This window comes from Geotrypetes seraphini, chromosome 10 (genome assembly GCF_902459505.1).
Source record: "Geotrypetes seraphini chromosome 10, aGeoSer1.1, whole genome shotgun sequence".
Taxonomy (NCBI): domain Eukaryota; kingdom Metazoa; phylum Chordata; class Amphibia; order Gymnophiona; family Dermophiidae; genus Geotrypetes; species Geotrypetes seraphini.
The window spans coordinates 132491055-132514449 of NC_047093.1; the positions used below are offsets into that span (position 1 = coordinate 132491055).

The 23395-nt window shown below is 43.1% G+C and overlaps 1 protein-coding gene across 1 annotated transcript in view; it reads left to right on the forward strand.

Moving 5' to 3' along the window:
- The first annotated feature begins 895 nt into the window (after positions 1-895).
- Positions 896-23395, forward strand: part of LOC117367625 (sodium/hydrogen exchanger 10-like) — a 301595-nt gene continuing 279095 nt past the window's right edge. Inside the window, exons 1-3 of the mRNA XM_033960369.1 lie at positions 896-953; positions 1550-1650; positions 14178-14306. Of these exons, the coding sequence (XP_033816260.1) occupies positions 896-953; positions 1550-1650; positions 14178-14306 (288 nt within the window). The remainder of the gene's footprint in view (positions 954-1549; positions 1651-14177; positions 14307-23395) is intronic.

A 23395-nucleotide genomic window follows, 5' to 3' on the forward strand; every position in this document is an offset into this window, starting at 1 on the left:
AAAGAGGGTCTACCATATTCAATATAAAGATCCAAAATTGATCAGTATTACAGAATTTATTTTCTTCTTAATGGCCAACTCTCCCTCCATCCCATTATATTCAGCTAGGAAGTCCCGCATGTGAGTATATGCTGCCTGCTTGTCCTAAGATAAAGCACAGTTACTTACCATAACAGGTGTTATAAGGGGACAGCAGGCAGATATTCTCATATTCCTCAGGGGAGATATGATAGAGACCTTCAAGATCATGAGGGGCATAGAGAGGGTGGATAGGGACAGATTCTTCAGACTGAAGGGGACAACAGGTACGAGGGGGCATTCGGAGAAACTGAAGGGAGACAGGTTCAAAACAAATGCAAGGAAATTTTTTTTCACACAAAGGGTCGTGGACACTTGGAATGAGCTACCGGAGGAAGTGATCAGGCAGAGTACGGTACAGGGATTCAAACAGGGATTGGACGGGTTTCTGAGGGATAAAGGGATCGTGGGATACTGAGGGAGGAGCTGGGATGTAACACAAGTATAGGAAGTTAACCAGGTAATGAGTATAAACCAACCAGGTCGTGCATGTGCAAGACCGGAGGGCTAGGACTTCGATAGGAAGGCAGGACTTAAATGGGAAACCAAGGTGGCAAGGGAGCCCCTTCTGATGATTCAGACAGGTCTTGACCTGTTTGGGCCGCCGCGGGAGCGGACTGCTGGGCAGGATGGACCTGTGGTCTGACCAGGCAGAGGCACTGCTTATGTTCTTATGTTATGTTCTTATGTTCCTCCCACCTCCCCTGGTTGGCTTCTTAGCTTGCTTACAGAACTGAGATACTGCAAGCTGGCATTGGGCGGAAAGGCACTCACAAACTTTCTAAAAAGTGGCAATACATTGTACCGGGCTCTGTGGATGACATTGGCCACATGTGAGAATATCTGGCTGCTGTCCCTGGATAACACCTGTTACGGTAAGTAACTGTGCTTTGTTGCTCTTTTTAACCCACCACATCAAAATTGTATTTGCCATTTATTTGATCTTACAAGGCTTTCAAATTAATTTTTAAATACTTTTTTTAAATACTTAGTTCATTTATGAATTGCAGACATTTAATTTGTTTAGGTAATCGTCATGTGATAGATAGGGTTTTTTTTTATATGTCTGTTTTTGACTGGATGCATATTGGACTGAATGCATATTTTATAGAGTTTTTTTTCTTTTTTGGTTTTAATCATTATATGTAAATTTGGACTTATTTAATCTTTTGTATTCTTGTTTTATTTTCTTTATTCCTATTTTATTTCCCTAGATATGAACATACTTATAATATTGTTCATTTTTTACTATTTCCATAGGCACTTTAGGTTAGAATGTGAGCCCATCTGGAACAGAGAGGAAAGTTTTTTTTTCTTAATGTGCCTTAAGTCGAGTCAATTTATATAAATCGCTCAGAACTCTGGATGTAGCAGAATATAAATACTTAAATAAATAAATAAACTATAATATTTTATTAGATATAGCAGTACATTAAGATGTAATTGGGATATAATTGCTCTTTTTTTCCAGCAATGATGATAGCAACTCTACTGAAGGATAACATTCCCTACACTGTTCTTCTCTCCATTATTGGAATATGCATGGGTCTTTTGGGTGATGCTATTCCTTCGGTAAAGTACATATAGTAGACAATATATATTGATAAAAAATGACTGCATTTTTGAAGAGTCCTTATTTAAAACATTTTTTATTTTTCTTTGCGGAACAATTGGAATGGTTTGTCTAGGAGAGTGACAAATGAAATTTTATCAATAAATTCATAATACCCCCAAGTAAACCACTCACGCTGTCTTAAGAAATTAAAAAAAAAATGTTATTGACCATCCATACTCCTTGCAAATAAATTAGAAAGCTATAATTGTTTCTACAAAGGATAAATGCCAGGCATTTGCAAGAAAATCTGAAGAATGTAGCATTATCCTAGGACAAGCAGGCAGCATATTCTCATATGTGGGTGACATCATCCACGGATCCCGATATGGACAGTGAAAGTGCATCGGTACTTTAGGAATTCATAAGCTTTTAGACTGCCCGCTACCACGCATGCAAGAATGCCTTCCAGAGAGCGGGGCAGACAGGCAGGAGAGAGTTGAGCAGGAAGAGGAAGCAGGTGAGCAGGAGAAAGTCAGGCAGAGAGAAGAGGAGGCAGGAGAAAGCAGCAGCAGGTGAAGGGCAGTGGCGAGAGGTAGCTCCGCCCACCCCTCCGACATCATCGGCAGCTGATCCGGAGCTTCCCCATAAAAGGGGAGGGGCCAATGGCGAGTGATCCAGCATGCTCTAGAGCGCGGGGCAGAGTTGAGTTGGGCAGGAAGAGGAGCTAGGTGAGCAGGAGAAAGTCAGGCAGAGAAGAGAAGGCAGGAGAAAGCAGCAGCAGGTGAGGGGCAGCGGTGAGAGGTAGCTCCGCCCACCCCTCCAACGTCATCGGCAACTGATCCGGAACTCCCCCTTAAAAGGGGGAGGGTCCAGCGTCGCTCAGCCGTTCGATGTGCGTCGTAGGTGCTTGCCTAAGCAAGAGCGCCTTTGCGAAGGACCTTAAGAAGGGACAAGTCACTGCACTGAAGAAACACCAGGGAAGAACACCTACACAGGCAAGTACCACTCTACCACAGGGCAACAGGACAGACACAAACAGCAGATAAATAAATAAACAAACACAGCAGTCGCAGAGGACAAACACAGCAAACGCAGAGGACATACACAAAAGAAGCAGGTATATAATTAGGAGAGAGACTGCACAGTAACAGTACCAAGGACACTACAGGCAACGGGAGAAGGCGTATAGGGAAGAACAAGAAGCTTGGAGGACCTGGGAAACAAGGAGAAGCCACTTCAGACAACAGACCGGCAACTAGACAGCAATGGAAGCAGCAGATAGAAGCAGAATGTTCAGCTATCCAGTTTTATGCACTGTTTGTCATATGTATGATTATCTCTCCTCTGGGAGGCAGTCTTATGTATGCACTCGATGCGAGGAACTGGAGGGCCTGAAGAAGCAAGTCAGACTACTAGAGGGCAGAGTACTAGAACTAGAAGCACTTCGAGCAGTTGAGGAGGAGATCAGAGAGGCAGAAAACTTCATGAAAGGGAGGAGCATTGAAGAAGAAGCCAGGGAGGCAGAAAACGTCATGAAAGAGAGAAACATTGAAGAAGTCAGGAAGTTAGAGAAGTTCATCGAGGAGACATATAGAGAGGCCGTGGAACATCACCAACAACAGAGGAACTGCCAAGATACACATACAGTGAGTGAGGACATCCTGGAGGACAATCACAAGAAAGGACTAGATGACACAGCAGCAGGACATGGAAATGGGGTGGGTGGGGTGGGGGGGAGAGCCGAGAGCCCACAGTGTAAGCCAATGCCGGGAGGGGGAAAGATGGAAGTGCACCGAGGACACGGACCTGTGGCTAGAGAGATAGACATACACCGAGGATATGGACCTGCGGCTAGAGAGACTAAGAGAAGATAGAGAAGACAGCGATCATCGTGGAGGACTCCATCATCTGACAAGTCAACAGCCATATAGCGGGAGGAAGAAAGGATTGGCTGGTGACCTGCCTACCAGGAGCCAAGGTGGAAGATATAGTGAGCCGCATCAACAGGATCATCGACAGTGCGGAAGGGGGAGATACGGTGGTGGTGATCTACATTGGGAGATTACAGCAGGGAAACACTGAAAGACCAGTTCCGGATGCTAGGAAGGAAGCTGAAGATCAGAACGCCGAAGGTAGCGTTCTCGGAGATCTTCCCAGCACCCAGGGCCAACGGGAAGAGGCAGACGAAACTGCAAACAGTGAATGCATGGATGAGATGTCAATCAATCGGCTTTAATACATTCGCTTATGCCGACGACATACAACTTCTGCATCCCATAGACACTAATAACTCATCTGACATAACTTTAATTAATACAAAACTCGAAAAAATCCACCACTGGTTAAACAGTAACCGACTTGCATTAAACATCATTAAATCCAATGTGTTGCTCTTTCCCTGGAAAGATAATCCTAAACTTATCCTACCAATCTCTATTAATGGGCTTCCTTTACAAGTTCTACAAAAAACCAAAATACTCGGAGTAATTTTGGACCACAAACTCTCCTTTCATGACCATATCAGTAGCGTCATTAAGTCCTCATTCTTTAGACTTAGACAAATACGTTCTATCTCACAATTACTCAGTACCGACTCTCTGAAAATTCTCATTCATTCTCTCGTTATTTCGAAATTAGATTACTGTAACGCTTTGTTTAAGGGAATAGCACAAAAAGAAATCAAACGTCTACAGATTATACAAAACACAGCCATTAGGCTTATTTCAAAAGCTAAAAAATTTGAGCACATAACTCCTCTTCTTAAGGAAGCCCATTGGCTTCCAGTGGCCCACAGAATAATATACAAACTTAGTTTACTCACATTTAAATCTCTTCTTTTCAAAACTCCGGCTTTTATTCATAAATTATTAATCCCTTACTCTTCTAATAGAACTTTAAGATCAGATGAACAGCATTTATTAACGATCCCGTCGCTAAAAATAATAAATACGCGCCGGCAGTATATCTTTTCAGTCACAGCTCCCCAAACCTGGAATTCTCTCCCCATTTATCTACGAGAAGAAATTAATTTAGAAAAATTCAAAAATAAACTGAAAACTTTCCTTTTTAACGATGCCTTCGCAATTTAACACTATTGATTTCTTTTAATAATATTTTATAAGACTTGGAACTAACCTTTTCTTTTCTCCATAACCTTTATTCAATCATCTTTATTTTTACCCCTTCCATATGTGTTTTCCATTTTTGTTTCCCACTCTGCTATAATATATTGTAATTTCTTCCCCTACCTATCCCTTCGTTTCCAGTTTGTGTTGTAATTGTCTGTGTCCCGTTAGTCTTTATCTATTTTAAAATTTCTTTTATATTGTAATTTTAATTACGTGTAAATCGCTTTGAAAAATGACAAAGCGATTAATCAAATACATATTAAACTTGAAACTTGAAACTTGTGTGAGGAAGAAGGATTCTACTTTGTGCGCAACTGGAAGTCGTTCTAGGGAAAGAGCAAGCTATACAGGAAGGATGGACTACACCTCAGCGGAGACGGAACGAGGCTACTTGCAAGCAACATGAAGCGAAAAATTGAGAAGTTTTTAAACAAAGAAGGGGAAAGTCAACCGTCGACCAAGAGTCGATGGTTCAGGAAACGGTATACCCAGAGGATACCATGCAAGAAGATTGCAGGGAAGATTCACCGGATCATAGGCAAGATAGAAATCCCAACAGATCGAAAGGGACGGAGGTGAGAGAGACAGAAGAAGGAAGAAAGTATCAGGTTGCAAATTTAAGAGTATGCACACAAACGCAAGGAGCCTAAGGAATAAAATGGGGGAATTGGAAGCTATGGCACAAAAGGGTAACCTAGACATCATTGGTATCATGGAAACATGGTGGAATGAGGACGTCTGGAACACACTACTACTGGGATACAAACTATACTGCAGAGACAGAGTAGGACAAAAAGGTGGGGGTATTGCCCTATACATAAAATAGGGAATTGAGTCTACCAGAGAGAACACGCTGGAAACGAACAATAAGATAGAATCTCTATGGGCCAAATTACCGGGAACAAATAGAATGGATACGAAGATAGAGAAATGACGGATGAGATTAAACACAAATGCAAGGGAGGCAACACAGTTATCATGGGCGACTTCAATTATCCGGGGATAGATTGGAACTTAGGCAACTCCAGCTGCAGTAGAGAGACCAAGGTCTTGGATGCTGTAGGCGATTGCTTCCTGGAACAACTTGTCATGGAAAATGACAAGAGGAAAGGCAATTCTGGACTTAATTCTAAATGGACTAAAAGGACTGGCGCAAGGTATAAAAGTAGAAGGGACGCTGGGAAACAGTGATCACAACATGATCCGCTTCAACCTGGACACAGGGGCAAAACATCGTTCCAGAACGACGGCTACAGCACTGAACTTCCGAAAAGGGAATTACAAAGGGATGAGATTCATGGTGAGGAAGAAGATTAAGAAGAGGATAAGCACTGTAAAAACGCTAGAGCAAGCATGGTCCCTTTTTAAGGACACAGCCACCGAGGCGCAAAATCTATATATACTGTGTATCAACAAGGTACCCAAGAAGAAAAAGAACAAGGAACTGGCGTGGCTCACTGTAGCGGTGACGGAAGTGATCAGAGACAAGAAGACTTCGTTTAAGGAATGAAAAAGGTCAAAAACGGACAAAAACTAGAAAAAGCACAAACATCAAAGCAGATGCCATAAGGTGGTAAGAGGGGCCAAAAGAGACTACGAGGAAAAAATAGCCAAGAAGGCAAAAAAACTTCAAACCATTCTTTCGATATATTAAGGGGAAACGACCTGGGAAGGAAGCGGTGGGGCTGTTGGATGACCATGGAATAATGGGAGTGCTAAAGGAGGACAAAGCCATCGCCAACAAACTGAACACATTTTTTGCGTTGTATTTACCAAAGAGGATATACACAACATACCGGAAGCCAACAGGCTATATGCAGGAAACGAAAACGGGAAACTGACAGGGTTGACGGTCAGTCTAGAAGAGGTATGCATGCAGATTGATAGACTTAAAAATGATAAATCCCTGGGACCGGATGGCATCTATCCGAGGATAATCAAGGAACTGAAAGGGGCTACAGCTGAACTGCTTCAGCTACTAGCAAATCTGTCAATCAAATCGGGAAGGATTCTGGAAGACTGGAATGTTACGCCGATCTTCAAGAAAGGTTCGAGGGGAGATCCGGGAAACTACAGTCCAGTGAGTCTGACACCAGTACCGGGAAAGATGGTAGAGGCGCTGATAAAGGACCACATCATTGATCGCCTTGAGGATCAGCCAGCATGGCTTCAGCAAAGGAAGATCTTGCTCGACAAACTTGCTGCACTTCTTCGAGGGAGTAAACAGGCAGATAGACAAGGGTGACCCAGTCGACATTGTATAACTGGATTTTCAGAAGGCGTTTGTTAAGGTTCCGCATGAACAACTACTTCGAAAAATTGCGAGCCATGGAATTGAGGGTGAAATACGTGGATTAATAACTGGCTGGCGGATAGGAAACATAGAGTGGGGGTAAATGGACAATACTTAGACTGGAAAAGCGTGGAGTGCCGCAGGGTTCGGTGCTTGGACCCGTGCTCTTCAACATATTTATAAATGACCTGGAAATTGGTACAACAAGTGAGGTGATTAAATTTGCAGATGATACGAAGTTATTCAGAGCAGTGAAGACGCATGAGGATTGCGAAAATCTTTAATGTGACATAAACATGCTCGAGAAATGGTCTGCGACATGGCAAATGAGGTTTAATGTGGATAAGTGTAAGGTGATGCATGTCGGTAAGAAAAATCTTATACACGAATACAGAATGACCTGTGCAGTTTTTGGAGAGCCCCCCCCAAGAAAGAAACTTGGGAGTACTGGTTGACAAGTCAATGAAGCCATACACACAATGTGCGGCGGTGGCGAAAAGGGCGAACAGAATGCTAGGAATGATTAAGAAGTGGATTACGAACAGATCAGAGAAGGTTATCATGCTGCTGTACCGGGCTATGGTACGCTCTCACCTGGAATACTGCATCGAGAACTGGTCGCCGTACATGGTACTACTCGAAAGGGTCCAGAGAAGAGCGACTAAAATGGTTAAGGGGCTGGAGGTGTTGCCGTACAGTGAGAGATTGGAGAAACTGGGCCTCTTCTCCCTTGAAAAGAGGAGACTGAGAAGAGACATGGTTGAAATATTCAAAATACTGAAAGGAATAGACTTAGTAGATAAGGTGTATAAGGTATAATGCTGGAGGGGAGGGCGTAGTGCTTGTGAGATCTCACCAGGAGTGGATTCAAATCCTGGAACATTGAGCTCTATCAATTATACCTCCCTTCTGAAATGCTTAAAATCTTTTTCAGCAGTTCAAAAATTGTGATCTTCACTATCAAAAAATGTTTGAGCACTGTTAAACACCCTTAAAGGAGGGAAAAACCTCAGATCCCCGTATGCTGCAAGACTGAAGATGCATACTTGAGAAGGAAACCATCTCATCAGCTAAAAAACCTCCAGAACCTCCACAACTTGAGCATATGCTGGCAAAATAACGTTAATTCTAATGTTTCCTCAGGAAAAAAATTGTATAAGTTAAAACAGCCATGCTTATAAAGCTGTCTATAACAAATTCTACTTAAATTGAGATATTTAATGTCAGGGGTGCCCACACTTTTTGGGCTTGCGATCTACCAACAATAAAATAAAAAAAAAAACAACACAAAGCACACTGAAAGGCAGAGAAAATGTTAATTATCATTCATATTCCGGGGTTTCTTCAAAGAGGTCAAGGCAGATGACTCTATGCAATGTCACCTCAGTAACAACCATACAAAAATAGACAAATATACCCCCTCCCTTTTTACTAAACCGCAATAGCAGTTTTTAGCACAGGGAGCTGTGCTGAATGCCCCGCGCTGCTCTTGACGCTCATAGGCTCCCTGTGCTAAAAACCGCTATTGCAGTTTAGTAAAAGGGAGCCATAGTGCAAAATATAGACAGCAGATATAAATTCTCTAAACGGAAACATTTTGATCACTAAATTGAAAATAAAATAATTTTTCATACCTTTGTTGTCTGGTGATTTCATGAGTCTCTGGTTGCACTTTCTTCTTCTGACTATGCATCCAATATTTTTTCCCTTCTTTCAGCCACCTGTATGCTTCCTCTCCTCCAGATCTCATTCCCTCTCCCCAACTTTTTCTTTCTGTCTCCCTGCCCCCTTCTTTCTTTCTGTCTCCCTGTTCCCCCCTTTCTTTCTGTTTCCCTTCTTTCTTTGTCTCCCTGCCCCTCCTTCTTTCTGTCTCCCTGCCTGCCCCCTTTCTTTCTTTCTCACTTTCTTTCTCACAACCCACTAAATTTGCTGCCGCCGCACAAGCTTTCCCTGCAGAAGTGTCGCGCTGACCATCATTCCGCTCCTCAATGTCAATTCTGACGTCAAAGAGGAAGTTCCGGACCAGCCAGTCAGCGATTGGCTAGCCCAGAACTTCCTCTCCAACATCAGAATTGACATCTGTAAGAGAAATGCTGGTCGGTCCGACGCTTCTGCAGGGAGAGCTTGGGGCGGCTGTGGGAAACGTTGGGGAGAGGAAGGCTGATCGGCCCAGTAGATCGGGATGGCAACATGAGTCTATCACGGAGTCCGGGATGGGCTCTACGATCGACTCATGTTCACCTTCCCGAGCTACTGGTTGATCGCAATCGACGTATTGGGCACCTCTGTTTAATGTATTATCGTGCTCAAGTGAAGTAAAATAAAATTGTTCACTCCTCATTCAAACATTCTGTGTACTGCATGCTGCCTCTGCTGTGCCCTGTTCTACTGCTGATGATAGCTAACTGGCGTTTTGCCGAAGGGCTGCTTCAGGTTAATAGGTCTCACTCCTTCGGGAAAAAGAAGAAGAACACAGTCGACATAAGGTTCGCAACAGAGTTTAAAGTTTGACAACAGAGAAGATGTTTCTCCTATCAAGAACAAAACTTACTGTCGACACTTCTGCTTAGCGCTCACTGCGGCAAAGATGGCTGCTGTTCCGATCAGCTATTTGCTATGAATGCTTTATCTAGCCACTCTTTATCCCCTCTTGGTTCACAACGATTGGCTATGCTCTCTGGATCTAAAGGAAGCCTACACTCATCCCAATTCATCAGGCTTCCAGGAAATATCTCCGTTTCCAAGTGGCTTCTCACCACTATCAGTACAAGGTCCTGCCAATCGGCCTGGCATCTTCCCCCAGAGTCTTCATGAAGTGTCTGGTTGTGGTAGCAATGGCCTTCAGATCTCAGGGTCTTCAGGTGTTTTCCTATCTGGATGACTGGCTCATCAAAGACCCGTCCTGTCAGGATGTTGTGCTAGCAACGAATTGCACCATCTTGTTTCTCCAGAACTTGGGATTCGAGATCAACTTCCCCAAGTCACAGCTTCTTCTGTCTCAAAGACTTCAATTTATAGGAGCAATTCTCGACACTACTCTAATGAGAGTATTCCTTCCCCAGAACCGTCAGGATGCTCTGATTTAGCTTTGTCATCAAGCGGACCAGTTTCAATCCATATCAGCCAGGCGAATGATGGTTTTTCTGGGCCATATGGCATCTACGGTCCACATGACTCCTCTGGCGAGGCTCCATCTCAGAACACCTCAATGGTCTCTAGCCTCCCAGTGGTCCCAAGCAACGGATCCTCTCTCACAACACATTTCTGTGACATCGTCTCTTCGACAGTCACTGCAGTGGTGGTTGATTTCATCCAATCTCTCTAGAGGACTTCTGTTTCACATGCCTATTGACCACGGATGTGTCCACTTATGCCTGGGGGGTGCATCTGGATGGTCTACAGATTCAAGGTCATTGGTCCTCCAAAGAGCGGAAGTTCCATATCAATCTTCTGGAACTCAAAGCAATTTACTATGCTCTCAAAGCTTTTCAGCACCTCATAGCCAATCAAGTCCTCTTGCTTCACACGGCCAATCAAATAGCAATGTATTATATAAACAAGCAAGGAGGCACAGGATCTCTCCTCCTTTGCCAGGAAACTCAAAAGATTTGGCTGTGGGCGACTGCTCAGAACATCTATCTCAGAGCAGTCTACATTCAGAGGGAACAGAATTGCTTAACAGACAAGCTCAGCAGAATTCTTCAACCTCATGAATGGATGCTCAGCTCTGAAGCTCTCCATCCCACCTTTGTTGAGTGAGGCACTCCTCAGGTGGACTTATTTGCATCTCCCCACAACAACAAGTTGCCCCAGTTCTGCTCCAGACTTTACTCACCTGGAGGCAGATGCATTTCTGCTGGATTGGACATATAAATTTCTCTACGCGTTTCCACCTACTCCTCTCATTCTCAGGACTCTTTTCAAAGTCAAGTAGGAGTTGGCCACCATGATTCTCATAGCTCCTCGGTGGCCCAGGCAGCCTTGGTTCTCCCTTCTACTTCTAGTTCCAGGGAGCCCATGCATCTGCCAATTATTTCCATCTCTTCTTACGCAGAGTCAAGGTACACTTATACACCCCAACCTTCAGTCTCTGCACCTAACAGCTTGGTATCTCTCAGGCTGAGTGCAGCTGTGCTTCACCTCTCTCAGCCAGTGAGAGTTATTCTAGAAGCCTCCAGGAAACCAGCCACAACAATATTAGCAGAAGTGGATGCGTTTCTCATCCTGGTGTCTTCGTAATCATTAAGATCTAAAATCCATTTCAGTTTCTCTAGTCCTAGATTATCTTTTTCATTTGTCTGATTTGGGACTAAAGTCTACATCTATTAGAGTCCATCTAAGTGCTATTACAGCTTTTCATCAACCAGTGGAGGGTAAACCTTTCAGTGCTCATCTTTTGGTTTCCCGGTTTATGGAGGGTAAACCTTTCACTGCTCTTCCTTTGGTCTCCCGGTTTATGGAAAGACTGTTCAATGTGAAACGACCTCTCAAACTGTTTGGTAGAAATACCCATCTACTCAGGCTATCTACCTGCCTCCTAATACCTCCATATATTCCTCAGCTCTTAATTCTATTCTGGGGAGTTCAGGAAAGAAATCTCTCACACAAGTGAGGTTAAAAATAGTCAAAGCTTTGAGAAACGTTTCTGCATCCCCAAAATAATGGGACGTCAGAAAGACTTACCCAATACAGGTGTCTGGTCATTTTATTGACATCATTAATTAATTCATTATTAAACATACGTAGTTGGTGCATTGTCCAATTACAATCCATTTACAAATTGCAATATTCTATTGGTTACTTTGTTCCTTAGCAATAATGACTTAACTCATCACATGCTATTGTCCTCTGTCAGCCATAGAAGGAAGTGGACTGAGGTCACGCTGATCCTTGCTCTCTATTGCAAATATCTTGTTTATAGAAACAATCACATGATTTTCTATAACTACCAGCTGATCAATATTTGCCCTAACTATGTAAGTGGAAGAAAACTATGTTCTCATACACAGATGTGTTTTTCTCTCTAAACTGTCTAAACAACTACTTGAAGAAAAATATGGTTTCCAGAATCTCTTTCATTTGCTAAACAATATAATATAATCGCATGATTTCCCCTAACTCAAGTGATAAAATATGTCAGTGGGACTTTTAGCTTATTTGCAGGGGCCTGCTATGTTATGGCTTCAGCATTTTATTTCAGACATTAAACCTTAATATTTTGCTCTATGAAGGAAAAATATGTACTCTGCTAGTTGCTATTTATACTTTGCTGTGTGTCACAGGTTACTGAACAATTTCTATTATTCAGCTATAAAATTAGTCTTTTAAAGCCCTAACTAAAAGTGTATCTAATATATGTATTGGTTAGGGGGGCCATATTAATTCTGCCCCCCCTTATATTCGGCATACAATTATCCTCATCAGTGGTCTGGGACCTTAATGTAGTTCTTGCTAGATTAATGAAGCTTCCGTTTGAACCAATGTCTACGGCTCATCTCAAGTATCTTATCTGGAAAGTTGTTTTTCCCATTTCTCTTACTTCTGCCAGAAGAGTAAGTGAACTTGAAGCATTAGTGGCAGATCCAGCATTCACTGAGTTCCAAAGCATTCACCGTGACAAAGTGGTCCAAAGTTTCTGCCGAAAGTTGTCATGGAATTTCATCTCAATCATTGGGCTTCCAGTATTTTTTCCTAGGCCTCGTTCTCACTCGGGAAAAGCAGCCCTTCATACTCTGGATTGCAAGCGAGCTTTGGCCTACTATCTCGACAGAACAAAGCCGCATAGATCATCTCCTATGATCCTAACAAGATGGAGCATTCTATTTCCAAGAGATTGATTTCCAACTGGTTGGCTTCCTGTATATTATTCTGTTATGTTCAGGCTGGACTGCAACTGGAGAATCGTGTCAGACCATAAAGTTAGAGTTATGGCAGCTTCAGTAGCTTTCCTTAGATTTACCCCTATTCAGGAAATATGTAAAGCTGCCATCTGGTCCTCGCTTCACACATTTACCTCACATTACTGTCAGGAGTCTTTCTCCAGATGGGATGTTCACTTCGGCCAATCAGTATTACAAAATTTAATTTCCTAAGGCCACCATCCCATACTGGTTAGCTTGGAGGTCATCCACATGTGAGAATATGCTGCCTGCTTGTCCTGGGATAAAGCTCAGTTACTTACCGTAACAGCTGTTATCCATGGACAGCAGGCAGATATTCTCACAACCCACCCACCTCCCCTGGTTGGCTTCTTAGCTGTCTTACTGAATTGAGGAACTGCGCGCCTATGTCGGGTGGGAAGATACTCGCGCATGAGTGGTGCGGGCTATCGCAAACTTTCTGAAAGTCTTAAAGTGGCGATGCACTTTTAAAGTGTTTGTACCGGGGCTCTGTCAGTGACGTCACCCACATGTGAGAATATCTGCCTGCTGTCCCTGGATAACACCTGTTACGGTAAGTAACTGTGCTGTACGGTTCTACCCTAGACGAGAGTAATGCAAATAGATTACATTCTCATTTTTATTTTCCATTCCGTTCCTGATCATTCCTAGCATTCTTTCTTAGTTGCCATCACACACTGAGCAGAGGGTTTCAACATGCCCTCATAAATGACACCCAGATCGTTTTCCTAGGTGGTGACTCCTAATGTGGAGCCTTACATAGTTAAAGCTCCTCTTTCCCACATGGATCATTTTGCACTTGCTCACCTTAAATGTCATCTGGCATTTTAATGCTGCCTTATAAGATCTTGTAATTTTTCACAATCCTCTTGTGATTTAACAACTTTGAATAACTGTATTTCATCAGCAAATTTAATTACCTCATTAGTTAATTCCATCTTTAGATGTATGTTAAAAAGCAGTGGTCCCGGCACAGACCTTTGGGAAACTCCTTTGTGTATACTGTATGTGCATGTGTGTATTCGTTGACCTGTTGCAGGCCTCTGTTTTCCCTTTTTTATTTAAGACATTCTGGTAACTAGTGGCTTTGTTTTCTTATATTATCACTTTTTAAATTTAACTTGAGTGCCTTTGGACACAAATAGTTGTGTGTTAAATATGACTAATTAAATAAAACTAGTTTTTTTATGATTAACTGCATTGCATTTTCTCTCTTTTTTCAGTTTTATTATTATACAAGAAGCATAGGAAATATTAGCCCTGTTTTACTTTTTCACATATGTGTTCCAATATTAATATTTAATGCTGTTTTTGAAATGGGTACTAATGCACTTTGGAAATCTCGTTGGCAGGTAAGATAAAGTTTTTTTGTGTATAAACTTTTTTCAAAATTTCTTTTTTTTTTTTTTTGTTTTCTATCACTGATGCATCATCTACTCTTATCAACCACTAAGCTGAGCAGCTTAGTTGAAATGCATTTGTTTATTTATTAAAAATTGATATACAAACCTGTCTGAGCAAGCAGGTCAAGGTAGTTCATAATACCATTTGAAAGAGGGCGCATATCTAATTAATCACTTCTAGAATTGGATACTTCTTAAATTTAGTAAAAATATTCTGGCACAAGTGTCAAACCTTAAAAAAGGAAGTCATATTGAGCATTGGAAAATAATAATAATTAACTAATAAAAATAAGAACAAAAGAAGTTGCCTCCGCTGAGGCAGACCAGAGGTCCATCTCGCCCAGCGGTCCGCTCCCGCGGTGGCCCATCAGGCCCATTGCCTGAGCAGTGGTCCCAGACTATCCCTATAACCTACCTCTACTCCTATCTGTACCCCTCAATTCCTTTCTCCTCTAGGAACCTATCCAAACCTTCTTTGAAGCCTTGTAACGTGCTCCGGCCTATCACAGCCTCTGGAAGCGCGTTCCATGTATCCACCACCCTCTGGGTGAAAAAGAACTTTCTGGCATTTGTTCTAAACCTGTCCCCTTTTAATTTCTCCGAGTGCCCCCTTGTACTTGTGGTTCCCCATAATCTGAAAAATCTGTCCCTGTCTACCTTTTCTATACCCTTCAGGATCTTGAAGGTTTCTATCATGTCTCCTCTAAGTCTCCGCATTTAATTTTCCCCACCACCAAATTTCCCCGGCCTGCCCCATACAGCTACTTTTTCATGCCACCCGGCTAGAAAAAATTTCTGGGGAGAACCCTGCACAATGAAGACAGGCAAAAATAGTGACAAGAAAATTTGAACCACAAATATCAATTTCTGATAAATAATGAAGGAGAAAAGTGTTCAATGAGGTCATAAACAGCAGATAGGTCAAGAGACAAGTTTCAAGTTTATTATAGAATTTGATTAATCGCCTATTCCAAATTCTAGGCGGCCGGCAGTTTAGCGTGCGCTATTACCAGGCCGCACAGTGGTATAAATTGATAAGCGGATTTGTAAATAAAAAACCTAAAACTGGACTTTGGGACATTTGGAGCATTGAGATCAAACATCAAATTAATGCATCTCAATGGCCACGAATTTGGTCTTGGAGGATGAGATGTACAGTGTCCGCATCTATGAGACAAACTTGGTTCTTTATATTACATAGAGCAAAGTTAGATAGCATTGTAATCTTGAAGCAGGGACTTTAGATCATTTTTTATTCTATTGTCCCTTTATCATGGTCTTTTGAAAATCAATTTGGTCCAAAATTAATTGTTTATTAGAGAATCATGTAGCATTATCATATACGATTTTATTTGGTATATCAATGAGAACAAAGAGCCAAATATCATCAAATAATAATAAGCCATACAACAGATCACAAGTAATTGGAAAAATTGGAACAGACTAAATTATAATTTCTGGTGGAATTCGTTATGTCATATTTATAAAATGGAGATAACAATAGCTATACAAAAGGGGAATTATAATAAATTTAAAAAGATATGGGGGCCATTAACTAAATATTGTAATGAATAGATTCCATTCTACTTTATAAGTACAATTGTGAATGAGGGGATGGGAGGGAGGTATTTGAATTTTATTAAATGTTTAGTTTAACAGGAAAGAATTTTTATGTGATATATTTGATTGAACATGAGATTGAAGGGATGGGAGGGGAGGGATTAAATTTTATGTATTAACATTATAAATGATAATATTTCAAGTGATTCATACAATGTCAATTGTTTAATAATTTTACACTTGTTGAAAGATGAAAAATGAATAAAGATTAAAAATCAAACAAACAAAAAACGCTAACGTGGATTCGTAAAAGGAGCCCTTAGTTATGTCTTCAGCAGTTAATAGAAATAAAAGTAATCTGTTGTAGTTTTTTAGTCCTGCTGGCAAACTATATAATAACTAGTCTTTAAGCCCGTTACATTAATGGGTGCTAGAATAGATGTGTGTGTCTCTTTTTTTTTCTCTCTCTTTGGCCGCTTTCTGTCTGTTTGTCTTTCTTTCTTTCTGTCTCTCTCTTTCCTCGGCTGTCCACCATCACACCCCTTTCCTGCTCCCCCTGTCCAGCAGCAGGCCTTCTCCCTTTGTTTTACGTCTCCCCTGTCCAGCAGCACCCCTTCAATGCTCCCCCTGTCTAGCAGCAGCTCTTCTCCCTTCGTTTTACCTCCCGCCTATCCAGCAACACTTCTTTCCTCATCCCCCTGTCCAGCAGTAGGCCTTCTCCCTTCCTTTTACCTCTCCCACTGTCTAGCAGCACCTCTTCCCTGCTCCCTCTGTCTAGCAGCAACCCTTCTGGCCCACCGGCACGAACGTCATGTCCATATCTCTCCCTCCCCCTTCTTTCCCCTCCCTGAATCTATCTCCCTCTCCCCATCTTGCCTCCTCCCCATCCATTTCTCCCTTCCCCCTGCTTCCCTCACTCTGTAACGCACCCCTGCTGGCATCTACTCCCCCTCTCCTCCCTCCTGTCTGCTCATCTGCCCGCCATGTTTAACTTCAGAGAAAAGCGCTGCGCCGCGCTGTTGCTGCACGGATGGGGGGGGTAGAGAGAGAGGGACAGGCAAGTTTAAGTACCGAGAAATGGATTCACCCTCCCCCAAGCTACAGCCGCTGCCTGGGCTCCCAGCACACTGTCTGCCTGCAGCTCGCGCCCAGCCCCGCTGACTTGCAGCTCACCGGCCAGAATCTGGCAAACCTCACTGGCGCCCGCTCGTTTCTACTGCCCTGATTTCCTCTGCCGCATCTCTGTCTCTGATGATGTCATCGACGCGGCAGAGGAAATCAGGGCAGTAGAAGGCCGTGAAGCAGCGTGTTTAGAGTGTTGCAGACGCTGCTGGAGCCGGGAGGTTTGTGGTCGTCTCGCGGTGGGAGGGTCAACGGGGGTTCGGGTGTGCCGGGGGGGGGGGGGGGGCGACGACGACGAACTGCCTTACACAAAAACAACCTTAAGCGCGAATGCGCACTCCTACCTGCCAGGGACCTACTGATCACGGAACATGCAAGTAGGAGTGCGTATTCGCGTTTAGGGTTTTATTATTATAGATTAGAAATAAACATAGACACATGTCGGCAGATAAAGGCCAAGTGGCCCATCTAGTCTGCCCATCCAAAGTAACCATTATCTCTTTCTCTCTCTGAGAGATCCCACATGCTTATCCCAGACCCAGTCTCTGTTTCTACCATCTCTTCCGGGAGACTGTTCCACTCATCTGCCACCCTTTCTGTAAAAAAAGGATTACAAATTCATATTCCATCCATTACTTTTTCCAAAAAGCTCAATTATTGCTTAGTGTATCTTTTCCAAAATATTGTTCTTAAATATTGATGTTTATTTTATTTCCTGATTATTTTTATTAGTGTTACATTTATTAATTTTTTATTTCTATTATCAAAAACTTATGTCTCCTTCTTCAAGTTGCAATATTTAAGTGAAAGTTGAGCTAATTTAAAATTTGCCTTTACAGCTTTTCAGTTAACATCTGCACTACTTAGTGTAATGAGTTTTTGTAGTGCAAGAGCCACATTAGTCTTGAACTAGTGGGTAGTAGCCCTCAAACTGTGAGTTTGTCTTCAGCTTCATCTTCTTCCTCAGTGGGCTGTACTGTAGTCCCTTAGTTTTTCCTTCTGAAAGTGAGTTAAGAAGGTGTTTTTCTGTTCTGCTGTTTCAGGTTTTTGGAACTGAATCTCGAGGTGTTTTTTTTTTTTTTCAATGCTGCAGAGGTTCCCTGGGTACTGGGACAATTGACTGCAGAGGAGACATAGACCAGTATTGCAGGTAGCTGGTAGGTGTCTCTGTGGAGTACCTGCTTAGCCAGCCTACCCTAGTAGCTGTGGATGCTCATGGGCCATTTCCTTCGTAATTTAGGCAGGATCTTGAGTATAGGCTGTGGGGTCTCAAGGTAGTCCAGTAGGAAAGAGTGGAAACAGCTGTGTTTTTACTCCCCCTGTTATCGCACAAGGAGCTGCATGGGGGTTAAGATCTCGGCTCACATTTTGGCTGGCTGGCAGCCTGAAGATACAAGTATTGGGCGATGGTGCACCCGCACCTGGAGTACTGCGTTCAATATTGGTCGCCATACCTTAAGAAAGATATAGCGATACTTGAGAGAGTTCAGAAGAGAGCGACACGTTTGATAAAAGGTATGGAAAACCTGTCATACGCTGAAAGATTGGAGAAACTGGGTCTCTTTTCCCTGGAGAAGCGGAAACTTAGCGGGGACATGATAGAGACTTACAAGATCATGAAGGGCATAGAGAAAGTGGAGAGGGACAGATTCTTCAAACTTTCCAAAACTTCAAGAACGAGAGGCCATTCGGAAAAATTAAGAGGGGACAGATTCAGAACCAGTTCTAGGAAGTTCTTCTTCACCCAAAGGGTGGTGGACACCTGGAATGTGCTCCCAGAGGGTGTGATAGGACAGAGTACGGTATTGGGGTTCAAGAATGGATTAGACAATTTCCTGAAGGAAAAGGGGATAGAAGGGTATGGATAGAGGATTACTATACAGGTCCTGGACCTGATGGGCTGCTGCGTGAGTGGACTGCTGGGCATGATGGACCTCTGGTCTGACCCAGCAGAGGCACTGCTTATGTTATGTTCTTATGTAAAGACTTACAGGCTTGTGTAAGGCAGAAATCCTCTTCTTTTCTGCTGCAGAGACAGCTACAGCAGTTCACAGCATCAGCAGGCACATGCAAGTACAGGCTAGAGCATCCTATGGGAAAAAAAATGGGGGGAGGGGCCTGTGGATTATGTTTGTGAGGATTCTTGAAGCCAGGTTGGGGGCCCCCAACCTCTAAAAGCCCCCATCCCAGTATTTTCTGACTTTTATTTTATCAATTTGGAGCCATTTTTGGCACTAAAATCGCTGCTACCGTGGCCATCTTGGATCACCTGATGTATTTTTAAAAGCTTCTATCTCCTTTAAATTGCCTCAGTTTTGCTTAAAAGCAGGATTTATGGACTTATCCATCTCTGTTAACCTGGATTCATGTTGGATGGCAGGTGGAGGACCATTCTTGTTCCATGTGCTGCGCGGCACATGAAGGAGGGTGGGAACTTCGGGCTCAACCCTCTCTGACCCCTTGAGACTTTTGGGACTACATATGGAGTGCTTTGAGGAAGACATGACCTCCGTGGAGGCAAAGAAACCTCCAAATTCACAACCATGGCAGAGAGATGCTGCACGGAGGTCACAGAATATTCAAGGAGGCACAAAAAGCACCTGCAAGGGGCAGCTGGTCCTTCATGCAGGTTTTTACTCCAGATTTTGTATGTCTCTATTATGATGCATATTTGAATTATAAGAACCAGTCCGCCTGCTCTAGAACCGCTCTGGTGGTAGCACAAGGTGGGAAGTCCTCAAGAGTGCAGGATCTAGTAGGCAGAGCATAGCCACAATTTCAGAAGTACAGTCGGACAGAAACTGGGATGATTGGGTACTCAGATTCTATGCCTCTCCTCTCTGAAAGTAAGCTGTCCATTTCTGGGCTCTCAGATTGTGGACAGCAGCCAGCAGACAGTGGTTGCTCTGGACTAGGGAGATGATCTGATGGCAGCCATTCAGGGAGTGGCGTGGGACCAGGCAGGAAGCGAAAAGCTCTTGCTCCTGCCTTATGTGCCGCTCTGCAGCAAGAAAGGAGACAACCGTCCAGTAAGGAAGGGGCAGGAGCGCAGAAAGCTCCTGCTGAGACCACGCTGGACCACCGGCATTTTAAAAAAAGTACTGGGGGCTGCGGGCTGCCTAATACCAGAGGCACCTACGTGTAAAGGAAAAACCAAGAAAAAAAATTCTGAACCAAATTATTTTTTCTTAGTTTTTCCTCCTCTACATGTAGAGGTGCGTCTTATGGTCAGGTGCATCTTATAAACTGAAAATTACGGTAAATATATATCTCTTTCAAAAGGAAATTTAACTTATCTCAATTGTTGCATTTAAGTTCGACCCGGGAGGGCTGGACTCTCTATTGTTTTGTAGTTTTAATTCTTTCGGAAGCCATCACTGAGAACATTCTTGTCCTGACGCTTTTGTATTTGGCACAATTACAGGGCGCATTCTGGTGTTTGGTAATGTAGTCTGGCTGCTAGAGATTATGATTCTGAGAAATGAATGATTTTGTGTCTGCAGCAAGATCTTGAATTTCACTCCGCTTTCAATCGGGAGCCAGTGTAACTCATCTGCCTCGATTTTCCTAGCAGAAATCTTGCTGCTGTATTTTCTACGATTTGAATCTGCTTGATCATGTACTTTGGAATGCCCAGCAGGATTGCATTGTAGTAGTCAAAGATTAAGAGTACCAGGGTTATTATTACGTTGGACATTGCTTGATAAGTCCTCTAACCTAGTAGAGTTTATCATAAGCATTTTCACAATGCATTTGATCTGTAATGTCATGTCTAGGTTCGGATCCAGCTATACTCCTAGGTTCTACACCCCTTTCATGGATGATTTTATGGTATTGCTGTTCAGTTCTAGCTGGTATCTTCCCATTTGTTGATTAGAAGTTGTTTGTTTTTTCCTTGTTAGCTGTTTGGAACCATCCAAAGATTTTCTCTAGGCTTGGCTTGATCCATTGTTTAGTCTTCACGTCCTGTTTCTTCAGTGGGATGAATTTCTCCAATGGTTGGATGAAGATTTTGAACAGCATCAGTGACATAGCTGATCCCTGTGGTACCCCTACGTCTGTTTTTTTCCAGTTGCATGTGTTCCCCTGCCATTCTACCCTCGTTTGTCTTTTGTATAGAAAGGACTCTATCTATGTGCCATGACATTTCCTTTGAAGCCCAATTTGGTTGCTGTCTGTCTGTCTTTCATTCTTTCTGTCTCTCTCCTTGGCCGCTGTCTGTCTTTTTTTTATTTCTCTCTCTCTCTCCTTGGCCGCTGTATGTCTGTCTTTCTTTCTGTCTCTCTCCTTGGCTTCAGTATCGGTGCAGGTCATAGATTCCAGTGTCGATGACCATTTATCCCTACCCTCTGTTTTCTATCCAATAACCAATTCCTAATCCACATCTGAACTTTGCCACCTATCCCATGACACTTAAATTTTCTCAAGAGCCTTTCGTGAGAAACTATCAAAAGCTTTCTGAAAATCTAGATACACTATATCAACCAGCTCACCTTTATCCACATGTTTATTCCCACCTTCAAAGAAATCAGTTTGTGAGGCAAGATCTCCCTTGGCTGTCCCTATGCTGACTCCGTCTCATTAAATCATGTTTATCTACGTGTTCCACAATTTTATTTTTTATAATAGTTTATACCATTTTGCCTGGCACTGAAGTGAGGCTTACCAGTCTGTAATTTTCCAAATCTCCCCTGGAGTCCTTTTAAAAAATCTGTGTAACATTGCCCACCCTCCAGTCTTAAGTTTAAGTTTAAGTTTAAGTTTATTAGGATTTTATATACCGCCTATCAAGGTTATCTAAGTGGTTTTTACAATCAGGTACTCAAGCATTCTTCAGGTATTACAGATGAATTTAGCGACAGGTTACAGATCACAAACAGCGGGTTAGCAACTTGTCGATTTGGCATAGTACAACTTCCAGATTCACCGAGATTTCTTTCAGTTCCTCTGCATCATCACCCTTGAAAACCATTTCTGGTTCAGGCAGATAAGAATAAAGTGAGGGAACAATAGAAGGGAAAAGCCCCATAATTTGTTCTCCATTCAAATGACTCCTTCTCCTTCTTAGGTGAAAAACACATAAAGCCAACCAAGATACACATAGATTTAGAGGGGTTTGAAAAGGTTTCATGAGCTGTACTCAGCATGCCCAGGGCTAGATTAATCAATAGGCCCAGTAGGCACGTGCCTAGGGCCCGAAACTGTGAGGTGGGGGCCCGCTGAAGGAGTACGACTCACCTTGCCATTTTTTAAAAACAGCAACGGTCCCCTCCCGGCATCAACGGTAACGGGCCCCCCCTGCATCAACAGTAATGGGTCCCCCCATCGACGGCAATGCAGCTGCCTCTGTTACAGAAAGGTCCCGCGATGACTGTGTCTGCTGGTCCATCCCTCTCTGATGTCACTTACTTGCTTTGGAAGCAGTGATGTCGGAGGGGGATGGACCGGCAGACCCAGCCATCGCGGGACCTTCCTGTAACAGTTCCGGCTGTGTTGCCGTTGATGTGGGGGAGAGGACCGTTGCCGTTGATGTGGGAGGGGGGCTCGTTGCCATTGATTCTGGGAGTAACCCATTGCTGTCAGATGTTCTAATTCTGCTTTCGGGTTGCCTTTTGCAAAGGAGCTCAGAGGGCAGAGCCGGCAGCTGTAATCTTTGGAGAGGGAGAGAAAAAGGAGCATGGAAGGGTGGTGGAGGGAGAGAAAGGGGGCAGGGTGGTATGGAAGGGTTGTGAGAAGGATGGTATGGAAGAGTGGTGGAGGGAGAGAAAGGGGGCAGATGCTGATGGAATTGATGTGCAAGGAAAGGGAAGAGACATAAGGGGGAAGGATACTGGATGCAATTGGGTTGGAGGGAAAGAAAGGGAGCAGATGCTGATGGAAGTGGGGGGAAGGGAGAAAAGAGAGTGAAATGCCCCATGCCTCCTACCCATATGCAAAATATAAATTGATGGGCTTCCCAAAGCCCTTCCAGCTGAAGATCTCTTCATCTAGGAAGGAAGGGGGGATTTGTTCAGAGATGTTTAGAGGTTGCATAGAAGAAAAACTGTACACTGGCACTGGTATGGTAATCTTTGTTGTTTGTTTTGAATTTTAAAATAAAATAAATAAAGTGGAAATAAAGAAGTAATAAGAAAGAAGTAAATAAGAAAATGGGTAAATACTAGTGCTGCCTGATTCACGATTCAAATTGATTCTACGATTCACTTCGGGTGAATCGATTTAAAACAAAAAAAATTGGCCTCCAGATTCAGTGACTAACCCTCCCCATTCGCCCCCTAAAGCAGGAACGGCAGTGCTACCTCTTGCTGGCTGGCCGGCCTCTGCCACTCCTGCTTTAGAGGGTGAGGGGGGAGGGT